We start from the raw sequence: 14,045 nt of genomic DNA on the forward strand, positions 1-14,045 counted from the left end.
ATAAACCAGTCAAGTTCAAGGTGCATTTAGATGAGTTGTACTTAAGTAGCTCAACTCATTATGCAGTTCTAAGTCCAAACCGTTCATGGTTTGCTCCAAAAAGTCTTCAGGATATCTTATTACGCCACAGAAACAGAAAGATAGAGATGATAATTCTGTTAACTTGGATCTTCTTATGTTTGATTAACTACAGTTACAACAACAGATATAATAATACTAGTAACAACTTGTGGCTTCTTGCAAAAATAATGGGGTTTACCCATATAATAGGGTGGTGAACTTTTTATGCAGAGAAGATTGATCTGCTTTGAAATATTTGTGTTGCCAAATTTTCATGAGAAATGAAAGCTACTGAGAAGCTGCACCCCTAGCTATTATTCTTGTGCATCAGGATACTCAAGAGCTTTAACAAGAAACACGAATGGATATATTTCTGCAGACAGATAAGGAGAAACTAAAAAACAGAGCAATTATTGCAGACTGCCTGTGCCTATCCGGGCGGAACAAATGGTTTAGGCAGAAGGCCAGACTTAGGCGGGGTCAGTCAGCGACAGCATCAGTCATGGGATTAAATCTGCAAACCAAAGCACAAGGTGGGCCTAGCTAGAGAGAATCAAGGGAGGCAAATGAGTCAAACGCACTTGGATTCTGTGCATTTAGTGGGATTAGCTCCATAGTTGGTAAATAGGCAGTCAAAGGGATTTTTGTAAATGGATGTCGATGAAAACCTGAGTTGAGTCCCAACTCTGCCATTTTATAATCTCAGCTTCCCATAGTGTTGTTCCTCAGAAATCCCTGGGTCTTTGGAGGGTTCCTTGTCATTAAAATACAAGCTAAATGCCAAAAAGAGCTCTGTTAGGCTAATCCCAAAGATTATTATTGTAAACCATCTGATCAAAAACATCTCCATACAGATGCTCAAAATATTAGTTAAGAAGAAATGTAAGCATGAGCTTAACAAGCCTCCCTAGAATTAGAGAGCAAAGTCCATTACACCAGGCAAAGGTTCACAAAGGCTTCTCCACTTGGCATCTTTCTCCTTGAGTGCTTCCATGCTCACCTCAAGCTCCTCCTTAGCCTTGTTCACCTTCTCCTTTGCCTTGGCCAATGCATCTTCTTTCGCCTCACAAGCATGTTTGGCCTTCTCCCTTGACCGTTCACCCATTATTAGCTGCTCTTTCTTCCTGGCTAGATCTTCTTCCGCTTTAATCCTAGCTCTCTTAGCCATCTCTTCCCTCTCCCTGGCCTCAGCCAGTGATGCTTCTGCTTCCTCCACCTGCATTGTGTAGGTTCCCACTTCTTCATCAATGGATGCCTTCAATGCCATTGCTTCAGAAGTCTCACATTCAGCTGCATTCATGAAATTAAGAAACAATTCATGTGCAGATGTCCAGTTGGAAGCTAAAGACTGCTGGGAGATAACATCAGCAGCCTGTTTCTCCAAGTTCTCAAGAAGGGCACCCAATCCAGGATCAGTGATACCAAGGTCATCAAAATTTCGAACAATTATTCTCCCATAAAACAAAAGATCACCCAGGTCCTCTGCATTAGCAACACAAGCCCGGATGAAGAAACCCTTCATCATCATCCGTAGTCCTTGCTTAAACAACTCATCGTGGGCTGCCTCCAATTTTCCAACTAATTGCTTTGAATTTGACATCTGCTCGACCGACTCCTCACTAGCTAATGGCATCCTTGTCTTGCTGTTATCACTTTCAGTCCCATTTCCCAGTTTATCAGCTTCCTGGAGCTGTGTTTTTTGGCAATCAAGACTGTCCTTGGAGTTGGAGTTGAAGTCATTCTTTGAAAGAGGAACAAGCGACATACATCCGATTTTAGAAATGTTTCCATTTTGTGTACTTGGTGAAACCTGTCCAGTTGTAGAAATCTTTCCAGGTTGTGTAGCAGGTGTAACCACAATTGAATGGCCTCGTCCAACATTCATGGTAAGTGGAATGTTTTTAGCAGCAAAGTTTTGCTTACAATGGCGGCACCGGAGTTGCTTATCCATGACAATCATATAGTATTTGTATCTCACACCGCACTTATCACACATAGTCCAGAAAGTAGGATCCTCCACTGTTGGACTCTCTGTCTGCTGCTCCTGTTCATCTGTGTCCATTTCCATTGCTTGATCTGGTGACCCACTTTGAGGCACCATTTCTTTGTTTGTCTGTCCAATGCTGCAAACCAATAGTCGGCGCTTCTTGGTCGGCTGTTCTTTGGGGTCTACCATTTCTCAGACGCAGTCACAGTAGTAGCATGCCTTCCCTCCTTCTCACTGGCTTCAGTCGACAGAGTCAGCTAATCTCGGGACATCATTTTAAGCTAAAACCAAAATATTAATAGAAACTTTGAAGTGATCAATTCTTCAATACAAGAATCGTGAGCAACATGTACATCACGACAGCAGGAGAAATAAAATTTTCTTTTCATCCATAGGAGGGCGAGAGAGAGAGAGATTTGAACTTAAGCTCTCTCTCTCTCTCTCTCTCTCTCTCTCTCTATATATATATATATATATATATATATATATAAAGCACAATAATGGCAGTTTAAAGTTTAAACCAATCTGAAACTGATCTCTCTGTATTCGTAAAACAGACTGCATTCATAAAGACAAACGAGGCCATTTTCTCATGGTGTTGTCCTCGTTTCGGGTTGATCCCAAGTTTTCTTCCTCGTCATCAATATCAAAGGAAAAAAAAAGGGGACAATTCTTCATGGACGGAGACAGCGTTAGCGAAAGGAGAAAACCCTGCATTCCAATGTGAGAGAGAGGGGGAAAGAGTGCGTTTCCTTTTTCTGGTAATGGTAGAAGAGAAGAGTTCCTTTGTTTCTTAAGAATGTTTTGCTGTAACGATTGATAGCCAAAGGTTAGCTTGCTGGCTCTTGTAACGGAAAGGGGATGGAAGACTCAACCGTGGATACAGCCGGCGCACGCTTCACGGAGGGGGAACTCCTTCACGCATGGGCCGACCGGAAACCGGTGGCCAGGAGGCTCTTAGGCCGTCCGTCGTTCTCGGGATCCCTATGGACGACGGCCGTTATAACGTTCGTCGTTCGGCCCTATCCCTAGCGCTCCTCTCCTCCATAGATAAACGTCCTCCAAACCAACGATTAGAAGAGAGTGTGTGAGAGAGAGCACCTGCGTTGTATATCCGGCTGGTTACAGCGCTGAGTTGCGTTCCCCACCCTGGTCTTCTCCTTATGAGACCCTGCAGTGATGCAAGATATCAGAGAGAGAAAAAGAGAGAGAGACCCAAGTTAGTGTGGAAGAAGAAGGGCAAGCAGATGGTCATGCAACAGAAAAAGAAACATGCAGTTTGCAGAGAGAGAGAGAGTTGAAGACAAAGGAGGAACGGGAGATCAAGAAAGCGAAAGAGAAGACGTGTAGTTACGGAGGGAGAGAGAGGGACAGAGAGACCAAGTTGATGGTGAAGTAAAAGATGGAAGAAACAGAAAGAAAACCGTGCAGTAAGAGACAGAGAGAGAGAGAGCACGCTGGTGCTAAAGTAGAAGCAGTAGATGGGCAGAAACGAAAGTGAAACCTGCAGTTAATGGAGAGAGTGACTCGGAGAGAAACACACACACAGAGAGAGAGAGAGAGACACGGTGTTGAAGGAGGAGGAAGAAGAAGAAAAGAGGAGACCTATGGCCACCCTTTGAGGCTATTTAGACTATTGCATGGCCCGTACCCAAGTCAAAACATAGTCGTGCCAGGCCAAGCTCGGGATTAAGCAGGTACTGAGGTAAGCGTCCGGTCAGGTATCCGCTCGGTCCTGCTATATATTTTTGTTAATCTTTCATATTTATGACCAAAGTTTTCAATGTCTCAATGTAATAAACCAATCTCAACACAAAATACAAATATTCAACATGCAAATTTAATATATATATCTATATATATATATATATATTGCCAAAAGATTTAAGTTGGGGGCGACCGACTAATGGGTGAGTTTATCACCCTAACAAATGCTAGTCCAGCACAGGAGTCGGCTCATTAGTGCAATGTTATCGGCTCTTGATGCATGGCTCGATAATTTATTGAACTGGGCTTAGCCATTACTTTAGGCACGTAGGACTCTGATGCAAGAGCCGGCAAGGGCCATGGCACCACCTCTGATTTAGAAAAAAAATGAAATTTTACTTATAAATTTTAAAAATTTTAGTTTAACTTATATAAAAATTTTAAAAACTAATATTTTGAAACTATAGTTCGATCCCTCTGCAATAAAATTTTTTTAACTTTGCCCCTGTGCGGAATGAAACCATGATCCTATCCTAGCACATTGTAGGCAGGGTAACCACCATTATGTCTTTTTTTTTTTTTTTTTTGAAATAATCACATGTTTTCAACTAAATTCATTCTAAAATCATATTTGGCATAGTTAAATTAAGTAAAAAAAAGCATATTGTCATATGCAGGTATGAAACGAGAATATCCTATTTAACTCAACATCTGCAAGGGAACATGTGCAACACTGCTTTAGCCAATTGGATCAGATCAGATGGGTATAGTGGAGGGAGATGGCATGGAGGTAAATACCTCAAAAAAACTGAAGCAACTAAGTTTTTTGTACTCACCATTTGCGTTCAGATGAATAGAATAGCACTCACAAAAATCAAATTGACAACCTTTTAATGGTCTGCACTACACCCCTTGAGGCACATATGGATAGGTTTTGAAATTAAACAAAAGTTTGGATATCTTTAAAACAAAAAACTTAAAGTAATTTCATGCTTGGTGGAAGTAAAAAAAAAATAGAGAAAAACTTATCCTATGTAAACTTTTTCTATTCAAAATATACGCCAATTGTAGACTATTTTCTCCTTTCTTTTGCCTCTTCTCTCAGGCTAATTTCATTTGACTGGTGAAACCAAACACAAACATAAAGACCTATGATAGAAAAAATCTTCAACACTTCTTCCTTGGTAAAATTAAAGAAATATTATCTTGGAAGACCTAGGAGTTAAAATTTTGCCAAAAAAAAAAATTTTTTTTTGATACTTGACGTGTAGTGCAAGCTTCAATCTAGGCAACAAAACTCCATTTGATCCTGGGGTCACTTAGTCAAAATTTTGCCAAAAAAAAATGATACTTGACGTGTAGTGCGAGCTTCAATCTAAGCAACAAAACGCAATTTGATCTTGAATTGAACTGTACCATGAAAATAGAACTAAAGTTCAGATTTGTTAAAAAAAGTTCCATCTCCTAACAAACAGAAAACTTCTGTGCAGAAACCTTTTACGTGGTTGTGAAACTTTAATACCATAAATAAAGTCCCACCAGAACAAAATTGGCTTGCTGCCATGGCTAGTGCCGGTGGAAAACACGGTGGCCTTAGGGGAGGCCACCGCTATAAATTCACAGTGAATTTTTAGGATTTTTTTTATTTCATTTCACAGTGAAGTGTTCAGCTTTTACAAAGAGGTTCCAAAAAGAGCTCTACGCTGTCGTGCTCCTCTCATCAGTAGGCAGTAGTGCTGAGCCTTTCTCTTCCTCCTTAGCTTCTCCCTTCCCCTCTCTTATCACCTTCCACCTGACCCAAGAGCCTTCAAAAGCTTAAACACTTCCCTTTTGCCTGGTGCTTCCTTGACCAGCAATCGGCAGCCAAAGAGGGCCGTGAAGATTGTACTTTAGTTCCATGCATAAACAAACAAACATGAAACTAAAAGTTCTTAGAACTATATAACTCCATTCCATTAAACAAAATGAGGTAATACAGAATGTAGAACAAAACTTCACCTGGTACTAAATACCCATAACTTTTTACTCGAGTATTTAGTTCCAACAATTCAAACGAGCCCTTAGTATATGAAAGTTGCAACACTTACTAAGAAAAATACAAAAAAGGGTCTCCTTTTTGCAATTATAGAAAAAAGTCTGGTTTAAAATGAAATTTTCCTAAAATTTTGAAGCCCCATAGTTGATAAGGAGCAATTGCCTACAGGTAAAGGGTGTCATGCTCCATTATTTTCCTCCCCAAATGGTACTATTACTCTTCATAGCAGCAACTGCTCCACTCATATGTAAACATTGTTTCTTCTTATGTTTATTTATTGTGTAAGTAAGTTTTATTTATTTATTTATTGTGTAAGTGAGCCCAAGCACAATCAGAATCATTTATGTTAACAAGTCAATCTCTAGTAGTTCTAGGCCAGATCAAGTTCGGCCCTTCAGCCCTATAGGAGGAGTATTTCATTTTACCAGGCTCAATACCTTGGACAAGTTCAAGGAAATTTACTCTTAAACAATTAATGGTAGAAAATTGAGAGAAAAACTAGCAAATGATGCCTCCTTGGCATCTCTTCCTTCTCGTTTGCCTCAGCTAATGATGCCTCCGACTCTCTTCACCTTCACCGCACACCCTGACTCAGCCACTTCTTTTTCTGCAGATGTTACCAAAGTCAATCAGCCACTTGTTCTTCCGCAAATGTCACCAAAGCCAGTGCTTCAGATTCTCAGAAGTCACGTGATCACCTGAAGTCACTTGGTTTAACAAATTACAAAGGACGATCATCCTATAGAAATTAATAGAACGTCAGATCACTAAGCTGTTCCGCATCAGCAGCCTGAGCCAGCTGCAGAAACCACTTCATCAACTGTGGACCTTGTTTAAATAAGTCATCACCATTGGCGTGCACCTAATTTTGCATGCAATTGCTTCGGCTTGATGGTCTTATCACTCAACTGTTTGCCATGCAAATCCATCTTAATTGAGCTCTGATTGCCCTCGATTTCCGGCTTCTGGTTCTCAGGTTCATGATGCTCAGTTATTTGAGAATCAGCAATTCACATATTTGCCGTGGTGCAAGCAAGACTTGTTCAGTTGTTCAGATACCACAGAAGCAGTTGCATGATCTCCTCCATGGTTGGTGGTCAATGGAATCTCACGGATTATTTTGACCCGAACAATGAGGAAGTACTTGTATTTTACATTGCATTTGTTGCGCTTGGTCTAGAAGGTAGGAGCTTCCAAAATTGCAGCCCTTCTCTGGTTCTCCTGTGTGCCTGTGCCCATGCTCTGTGCTTGAATTGGAGATTTCCCTGCAAAATTTAGCGAGTGACTGCCTCTTCATGTGGTGATGGCTGCTACCAATATCCCAGGCTTCTTGCTCAGGTGTTTCTTGCCATCTACCATTTGAAGTGCAATCAGTGATTAGTTTCTATGCCATTCTTCTAAGGTGCTTTCAAAGTACCAGATTCATTGGTCATCCAGCACTCTTCCTGTGTATTGTCTTTAGAAGCTAAATTCTACATGCCAAGTGTATTGTGAAAAGCCTACGTCCTCGAAAATTTTGAAAATAACTGTTTTCAGCAGAGAGAAAACAATTTGCAAAGATACATTAATGAACTCAATAATATCTCAACAAACGAATGGATCATCGATAATGTGCAGCACAACAAGTCCCATTAAGAGAGAAAGAGAAGAGAGAGAGCTCCATTGTTCGGGGGTTAAACAAAGAGTGAGAAAGGGAAAGAATCTGTAAATGTGTGCGTGTTTCACCATAAGATGTGTGGGAGATAGTTGAAACCCCCATTTTAGGCTGGTTTAACCAGTTGTCATCTTAAAAACACATACTTTCTAGTTGGATTTTTTGGAAGAACTAGGAACAGACATGAAGTGAACTCGTTCAAAGCAATTTATATAAAGCCCTAAAAACCCAACAATGCCCACTTCCCTGTACCTCACAAACTCCTGTTCTTCATATCCCGAAAACATCATTTCTTACCTGCATCAAAAAACAAGAAAGCCAGCGGCACAAGCCAATGCATGAGAGAGAGAAAGAGAGCGAGAGACAAATGGGGGACCTTTGCTGTTTGCGCACCGTCTGGCTAGTGGCTGCGGCGACAGAACTCAGAATGACAAACGTTTTGACCTCTGCTCATCGGTTCCGCCTGAAACCCTCGATGCATTCAGAGGAAGAGGAAGAGAGAGAGGAGATGGTGGTGGACCAGTGGTTTTCCGTTCGGGAGAGGTAGAGTGACCGGAGAGTGTCAGTGTATGGAACTTGATCCATACTGGACACTCATAGGCAATACCGTGGATTTCACCCTAATCCTTATGTTGAGAGGAGGGCCGCAATTTTTTGTGCTTCTTCTCTGAAAGTGTATGTGTTCTTTTGTGAGGGAATAGTAAAGATCTGTGTGACAGTGGACGTAGGAAGTTATTGCTACAAATCACGTAAATCTGTATCTTCTAACCCCCTCTTGAGAGTGCGTGAAAAGAGTTTGTATTGTTCCTAACAACTGGTATCAGAGTCAACGTTCGTTCGCGATAAGAACAATGGCACTGGAAGAAGGAAAAGTCAGAATCGAGAAGTTCGATGGTAAAGACTTTGGATTCTGAAAGATGCAGATCGATGACTACTTGTATCAGAAGAAACTGCATGAACTGCTCATGGGAGCGAAGCCCGCAACAATGGCTGATGCAAATTGGCAGTTGTTGGATAGACAAGCCAGATCCGGTTGACGCTGGCCAGAAACGTCGCCTTCAACATTGTTGACGAGAAGACGACAGCAAGTTTGATGAAGACGCTAACAGATATGTACGAAAAACTCTCTGCTTCGAATAAGGTATATTTAATGTGTCGATTATTTAATTTGAAAATGGTTGAAGGTGCTTCTGTTACGGATCACATAAATGAGTTCAATGTTATTACTTCTCAATTATGTTTTGTGGATATTAAATTTGATGATGAGGTTCAAGCCATGATATTATTGTCATCTCTACCGGAGAGTTGGAGTGTCACTGTGACCGCCATGAGTAGTTCATTGGGGTCAAGTAAATTGAAGTTTAGTGGCGTTCGAGATTTAATACTTAGTGAGGACATTCGCAGAAGGGAAGCAGAAAAACCTCTCTGTTCTGCCCTAAATGTTCAAAATAGGGGCAGAACTAATCAATGCTACCAAGAGCGTGGAAGGTCCAAATCTAAGGGAATGAGTCAATCCAAACCTCGAAGTGATAACTGTTGGAACTGTGGTAAGCCAGGACACTAGAAAAGAGATTACAGGTTGTTGTAGAAGAAGAACCCAAATCGTGAAGATGATTCAGCAAATGCAGAAGATATAGCTAATGCACTTGCTTTGAGTGTACACAGTTCCATAGAGTTTTGGATTTTAGATTCTGGTGCTTCTTTTCATTCGACGTATTCTAATGAAAGTATGCACAACTATGTTGCAGGAAAATTTGGCAGAATATACCTTGCAGATGATGAACCTCTGGATATTGTAGGGAAAGGTGAGGTTCACATTAAAATGCAGAATGGACATGTGTGGAAGTTAAAAAATGTCAGACATGTCCCAGGGTTGAAGAGGAATCTCATTTCGGTCGGGTAGTTAGATGACGAAAGCTATGTTACTACCTTTGTTGGCTGATCTTGGAAGATAACGAAAGGTGCTATGGTTATAACACGAGGTCACAAACTTGACACATTGTACATGACCGCAGATATGAAAGACACAGTGGTTGTGGCAAAATGTGAAAATAAATTTTTGTTATGGCATTGCAGGCTTGGGCATATGAGTGAAAAGGGAATGAAGACCATGATAACAAATAACAAGTTGCATGACTTGAAATATGTAGACATTGGGCTATGTGAAGACTGTGTCTTCAGGAAACAGAAAATTGTCAGCTTCTCCAAAATTGGACGGCCTCCAAAGAAGGAAAAGTTAGAGTTTGTGTATACTGATGTTTGGGGACCAGCTTTAGTTCGTTCTCTTGGAGGATCCCTATACTATGTCACATTTATTGATGATTGTACCAGAAAGGTATGAGTCTAATTTGTCAAACATAAATATGACGTATTCAATGTTTTTAAAGGTAAAATGCAGAAGTTGAAAATCAGACCGAAAAGAAGATTAAATGTCTGCGGTCAGACAATAGAAGTGAATATGACAGCAAAGTGTTTAAAAACTTTTGTGCAGATCATGAGATTCGAACACAGAGGACAATACCTAAAAAACCACAACCAAATGGGGTTGCTGAAAGAATTAACAGAACCCTTTGTGAAAGAGCAATGAGCATGAGACTGCATTCAGGCTTGCCAAAGATGTTTTGGGCTGATGCAATCAGTAATGCTGCATACTTAAAAAATCATGGGTCTTCTATTCCTTTGGACTATAGGATACCTGAAGAAGCATGGATCAACAAGGAGGTAAATCTTGCACACTTAAGAGTCTTTGGTTGTGTTTCTTATATACATATAGACTCAGATAAAAGGGATAAATTAGATCCTAAATCCAAGAAATGTTATTTCATTGGTTATGAAAATGATGAGTTTGAGTATCGTTTTTGGGATGATAAAGCGAAGAAAATTATAGACATAATGACGTAGTGTTCAATGAAATGGCTCTGTATAAAGACAAAGATAGTCTTATGTCTGAGAAGAATGAACATCATGACATAAGTGAAGACATTATAGAACTTGAAGATATCTCTGAAGATGATGTTGCAATTAAAACTCAAGTTGAAAACAGTTAGATGGAACAAGAGCCAAGCACATCCCAACCTCCATTGAGGAAATCAAGTAGAAGGCCAAGACCAAATCGAATGTATTCTCCTTACTTACATTACTTATTGTTAACTGATGCTGGAGAAACCCGAGTGTTTTGATGAAACAATGCAGGTTACAGATTCAGTCAAGTGAGAGTTAGCTATGAAAGAAGAGATAGATTCTCTACATGCTAACAGGACATGAAAATTAACTGAGGTTCCTTGTGGGAAGAAAGCATTGCAAAACAAATGGGTATACAAAATTAAAGAAGAAGGAGATAGAAGGAAAATGTATAAAGCAAGGTTAGTAGTGAAAGGTTTTCAACAAAAAGAATGTATAAATTATACAGAAATTTTCTTTCTTGTTGTAAAACTAACTATTATAAGATTGGTATTAAGTTTAGTTGCAGCTGAAAATTTATATTTGGAGCAACTAGATGTAAAAACTGCATTCTTTCATGGAGATTTGGAGGAATATATTTATATGGTGCAACCTGAAGGTTTTCAGGTACTAAGAAAGAAAAACCTTGTATGCAAGTTAGAGAAGAGTATCTATGGTTTGAAGCAGACACTGAAACAGTGGTACAAAAAGTTTGATAACTTCATGGGACAAAATGTCTTTAAGAAGTGTGATATGGATCACTGTTGTTATTTCAAGAACCTTCATAGTTGTTATATCATTTTACTATTATATGTGGATGATATGCTTATTGTAGACTCAAATTTGCAAGAGAACAATTCTTTGGAAGAACAACTATCAAATGAGTTTGATGCTCCTTTGATATGAAAGATCTAGGCGCTGCGAAACAAATCCTCGGGATGAGAATTAGTAAGGATAGTAAGACATGTGCCTTAAATTTGTCTCAACAAAATTATATTGAGAAAATCTTGTGCAAGTTTAAGATGGAATATGCTAAACCTGTTAGTACGTCTCTTGCTAATCATTTCAAATTGTTCAAGGATTTGTCACCTAAGACATATCAAGAACATGAAGAAATGTCAAAGATTTCATATGGTTCAGCAGTAGGTAGCTTGATGTATGTTATAGTATGCACCAGACCAGACATAGCACAAGCAGTGGCAGCAGTGAGCAGATACATGGTTGAGCCTGAGAAGAAACATTGGGAGGTTGTGAAGTGGATATTACGATATTTGAAAGGAACTTCAGGTATGAGCCTTTGCTTTAATAAAAATGAATTACTTTTGCATGACTTTGTAGATGCAAATTTGGGTGGTGATCTTGAGAGTAAGAGGAGTACTACTGGGTATATTTACACCCTAGGAGGAACCTATGTAAGTTGGGTTTCACAGCTTCAAAAGGTTGTTGCGTTGTGTACTACTAAAGCTGAATATATTGCAATTACAGAAGTCAGTAAAGAGATGATTTGGCTAAAGGCTATTGTAAAAGAATTGCATGTAAAGAAAAAGAAGAGTGTTCTCTCTTGTGAAAGTCAAAGTACAATTCATTTAGTCAAGAATCCAGTGTTTCATGCTAGAACAAAGCATATTGAATTGAAGTATCATTTTATTAAAGACTTGTTAGAAGAGAAGATATTATCTCTTGTAAAGGTTCGTGGAACAGAGAATCCAGCAGACATGTTGACAAAGCCAGTGACTGTTGAGAAGCTGAGGTTATGTGTAACCTCAGTTAGTCTCCAAGGTTGATTGATGAGGAGGCGTCACACAGGTTGAGCATGTAATCTACAAGCACTTGGATGGATCAAATTTTAAGTGGGAGATTGTTGGTGTATGGAACTTGATCCATACTGGACACTCATAGCAATACCGCGGATTTCGCCCTAATCCTTATGTTGAGAGGAGGGCCACAGTTTTCTGTGCTTCTTCTCTGAGAGTATCTGTGTTCTTCTGTAAGGGAATAGTAATGATCTGTGCGACCGTGGACGTAGGAGGTTATTGCTTCGAACCACATAAATCTGTCTCTTCTTCTTTGTTGCTTCTAACCCCCTCTTGAGAGTGCGTGAAAAGAGTTTGTATTGTTCATAATAGAGAGTATCCACTCCCCACCATCAACAACCTTTTTCCTCTGTATGAAACCTTCCTTGCAATGAAAGCGACAGAGATATCTCACATTGACCGTTTCGTACTTTTTGCTTCCTACTTTCCCTCGCACAATTACTGGCGGTTCTGAGATCCAGTGATAGCGGCGTTGGTTCCGATGTAGATTGCAGCGGTCGGATTCTAGGACGGAGGGCTGATGGTCAAAAGATCCCATAGCCGACACTCATCGTATTCATAATATTATGAAGCATAAACCAGAGTATAACTGCCTAAGTTTCTACTGATTTTACCTTTTTTAAATGATACTTGAAATTTTTTGCATTTATATAATCATATTTTTTTTATTTAAATTAATTTTTTAATAATTTATTGACCATTCAAAACATTTTGTCGATATTTTATACATGAAAAATTTATGAGATTGACTTTGTTGGATATATGATTCTCATACATACTTGAATCCAAGTATTTTTGTAGTTTTTATTTAAATCCTAGTTCCACTCCAAATACAATTAACCAATAGTAATATCCAAATTTAATTATTGTAATGGTTTCTTTCATCTTAATTCAAATTCAAATTTTTATTTTCTTTCTCCAACTTATTTTTGGATGAACTGCATTAAGACTTCTTTTTTCTAAGGTGAGATAAACATCTACGCTAAGATGTCTAAGAGGTATATGTTTCATGGAGTTGTCTGATAGGGTTTTTGATTGGAGTTGTTTACTTTTTCAAGTTTAAGTTATTTGTCAATAAATAAAAAGTAAAAGAAAGAAGATGAGCAAGGATTGAGACAAGAACCATAAAGACCTGAGCAGTAAGAGCGGGATGGATGATTCAAGGACTCGATGATGTTTATAGACTAAGTGGTGGTACTTATATAGGCATCGGACTTCAAATTATTACAACTTAAAAAAATGAATTGGATTCCTTTCCGAACAAACAAAGTACTAAGAAACAAAAACAGTTACATGTGAATGAATTCGAAGGAGGACAGCTGTTGTGATGAAGTGACAGTTGAACGTGTCAAAAAAGTCAAAAGTGCTACAATGCACAATAGTTTACCATAATACTATAGTTTACGCAACGTTGTTTTTTGACACGTATGAGATTTTTTTTGTCTTTATTTATATTATCTACACGTAACACTGTCTTATGTTAGATAAAAACTGTCAACAACTACAATAATCTTCTAGAGGCTTCTCGTGATGATTTACCTTGAAAGGTGACCCAGAGCTTATCATGTGAGGTACGTCACATGGAAAATGTTTGTCATTTTATTTTTTTAAATAATACTTAAAAAAATTGATTTTTTTTAATTATATGTTTTTTATTTAAATTATTTTTTAATACTTTATTGACCATTCACAACATTTTGTTGGTAGTTTATTCTCATTACTAATTTCATATGTATGTCCATTGTGATGGAGAATTTCACAAATTGACTTTATTGAATATATGATTTTCATGCATATCCAAATTCGAGTATTTTTGTAGTTTTTTTATTTAGATTCCAGCTTCACTCT

At 38.8% G+C, this 14,045-nt stretch overlaps 1 protein-coding gene across 5 annotated transcripts; it reads right to left on the reverse strand.

Moving 5' to 3' along the window:
* Nucleotides 1-855: 855 nt before the first annotated feature.
* Nucleotides 856-3,640, reverse strand: LOC116254094 (uncharacterized). 5 transcript variants are annotated; one of them, XM_031629175.2, is made up of 3 exons: nucleotides 3,552-3,640; nucleotides 3,149-3,218; nucleotides 856-2,281 (listed from the first exon to the last, which is right to left on the reverse strand). In XM_031629175.2, exon 3 carries the CDS (start codon nucleotides 2,234-2,236, stop codon nucleotides 974-976), a length of 1,263 nt encoding a protein of 420 aa, XP_031485035.1. In that variant the 5' UTR covers nucleotides 2,237-2,281; nucleotides 3,149-3,218; nucleotides 3,552-3,640; the 3' UTR covers nucleotides 856-973. The 5 variants fall into 5 exon arrangements, with proteins under 5 accessions (XP_031485035.1, XP_031485036.1, XP_031485039.1 ...); XM_031629176.2 differs by having other exon boundaries at nucleotides 856-2,285; XM_031629179.2 differs by having other exon boundaries at nucleotides 856-2,328.
* Between the last annotated feature and the right edge of the window lie 10,405 nt (nucleotides 3,641-14,045).

Source organism: Nymphaea colorata, chromosome 5, assembly GCF_008831285.2.
Source record: "Nymphaea colorata isolate Beijing-Zhang1983 chromosome 5, ASM883128v2, whole genome shotgun sequence".
NCBI classification, from domain to species: domain Eukaryota; kingdom Viridiplantae; phylum Streptophyta; class Magnoliopsida; order Nymphaeales; family Nymphaeaceae; genus Nymphaea; species Nymphaea colorata.

Excerpts from the sequence above, each read along its gene's own strand:
- LOC116254094 (XM_031629175.2), bottom strand. The coding sequence starts at position 2,236 with ATGGTAGACCCCAAAGAACAGCCGACCAAGAAGCGCCGACTATTGGTT.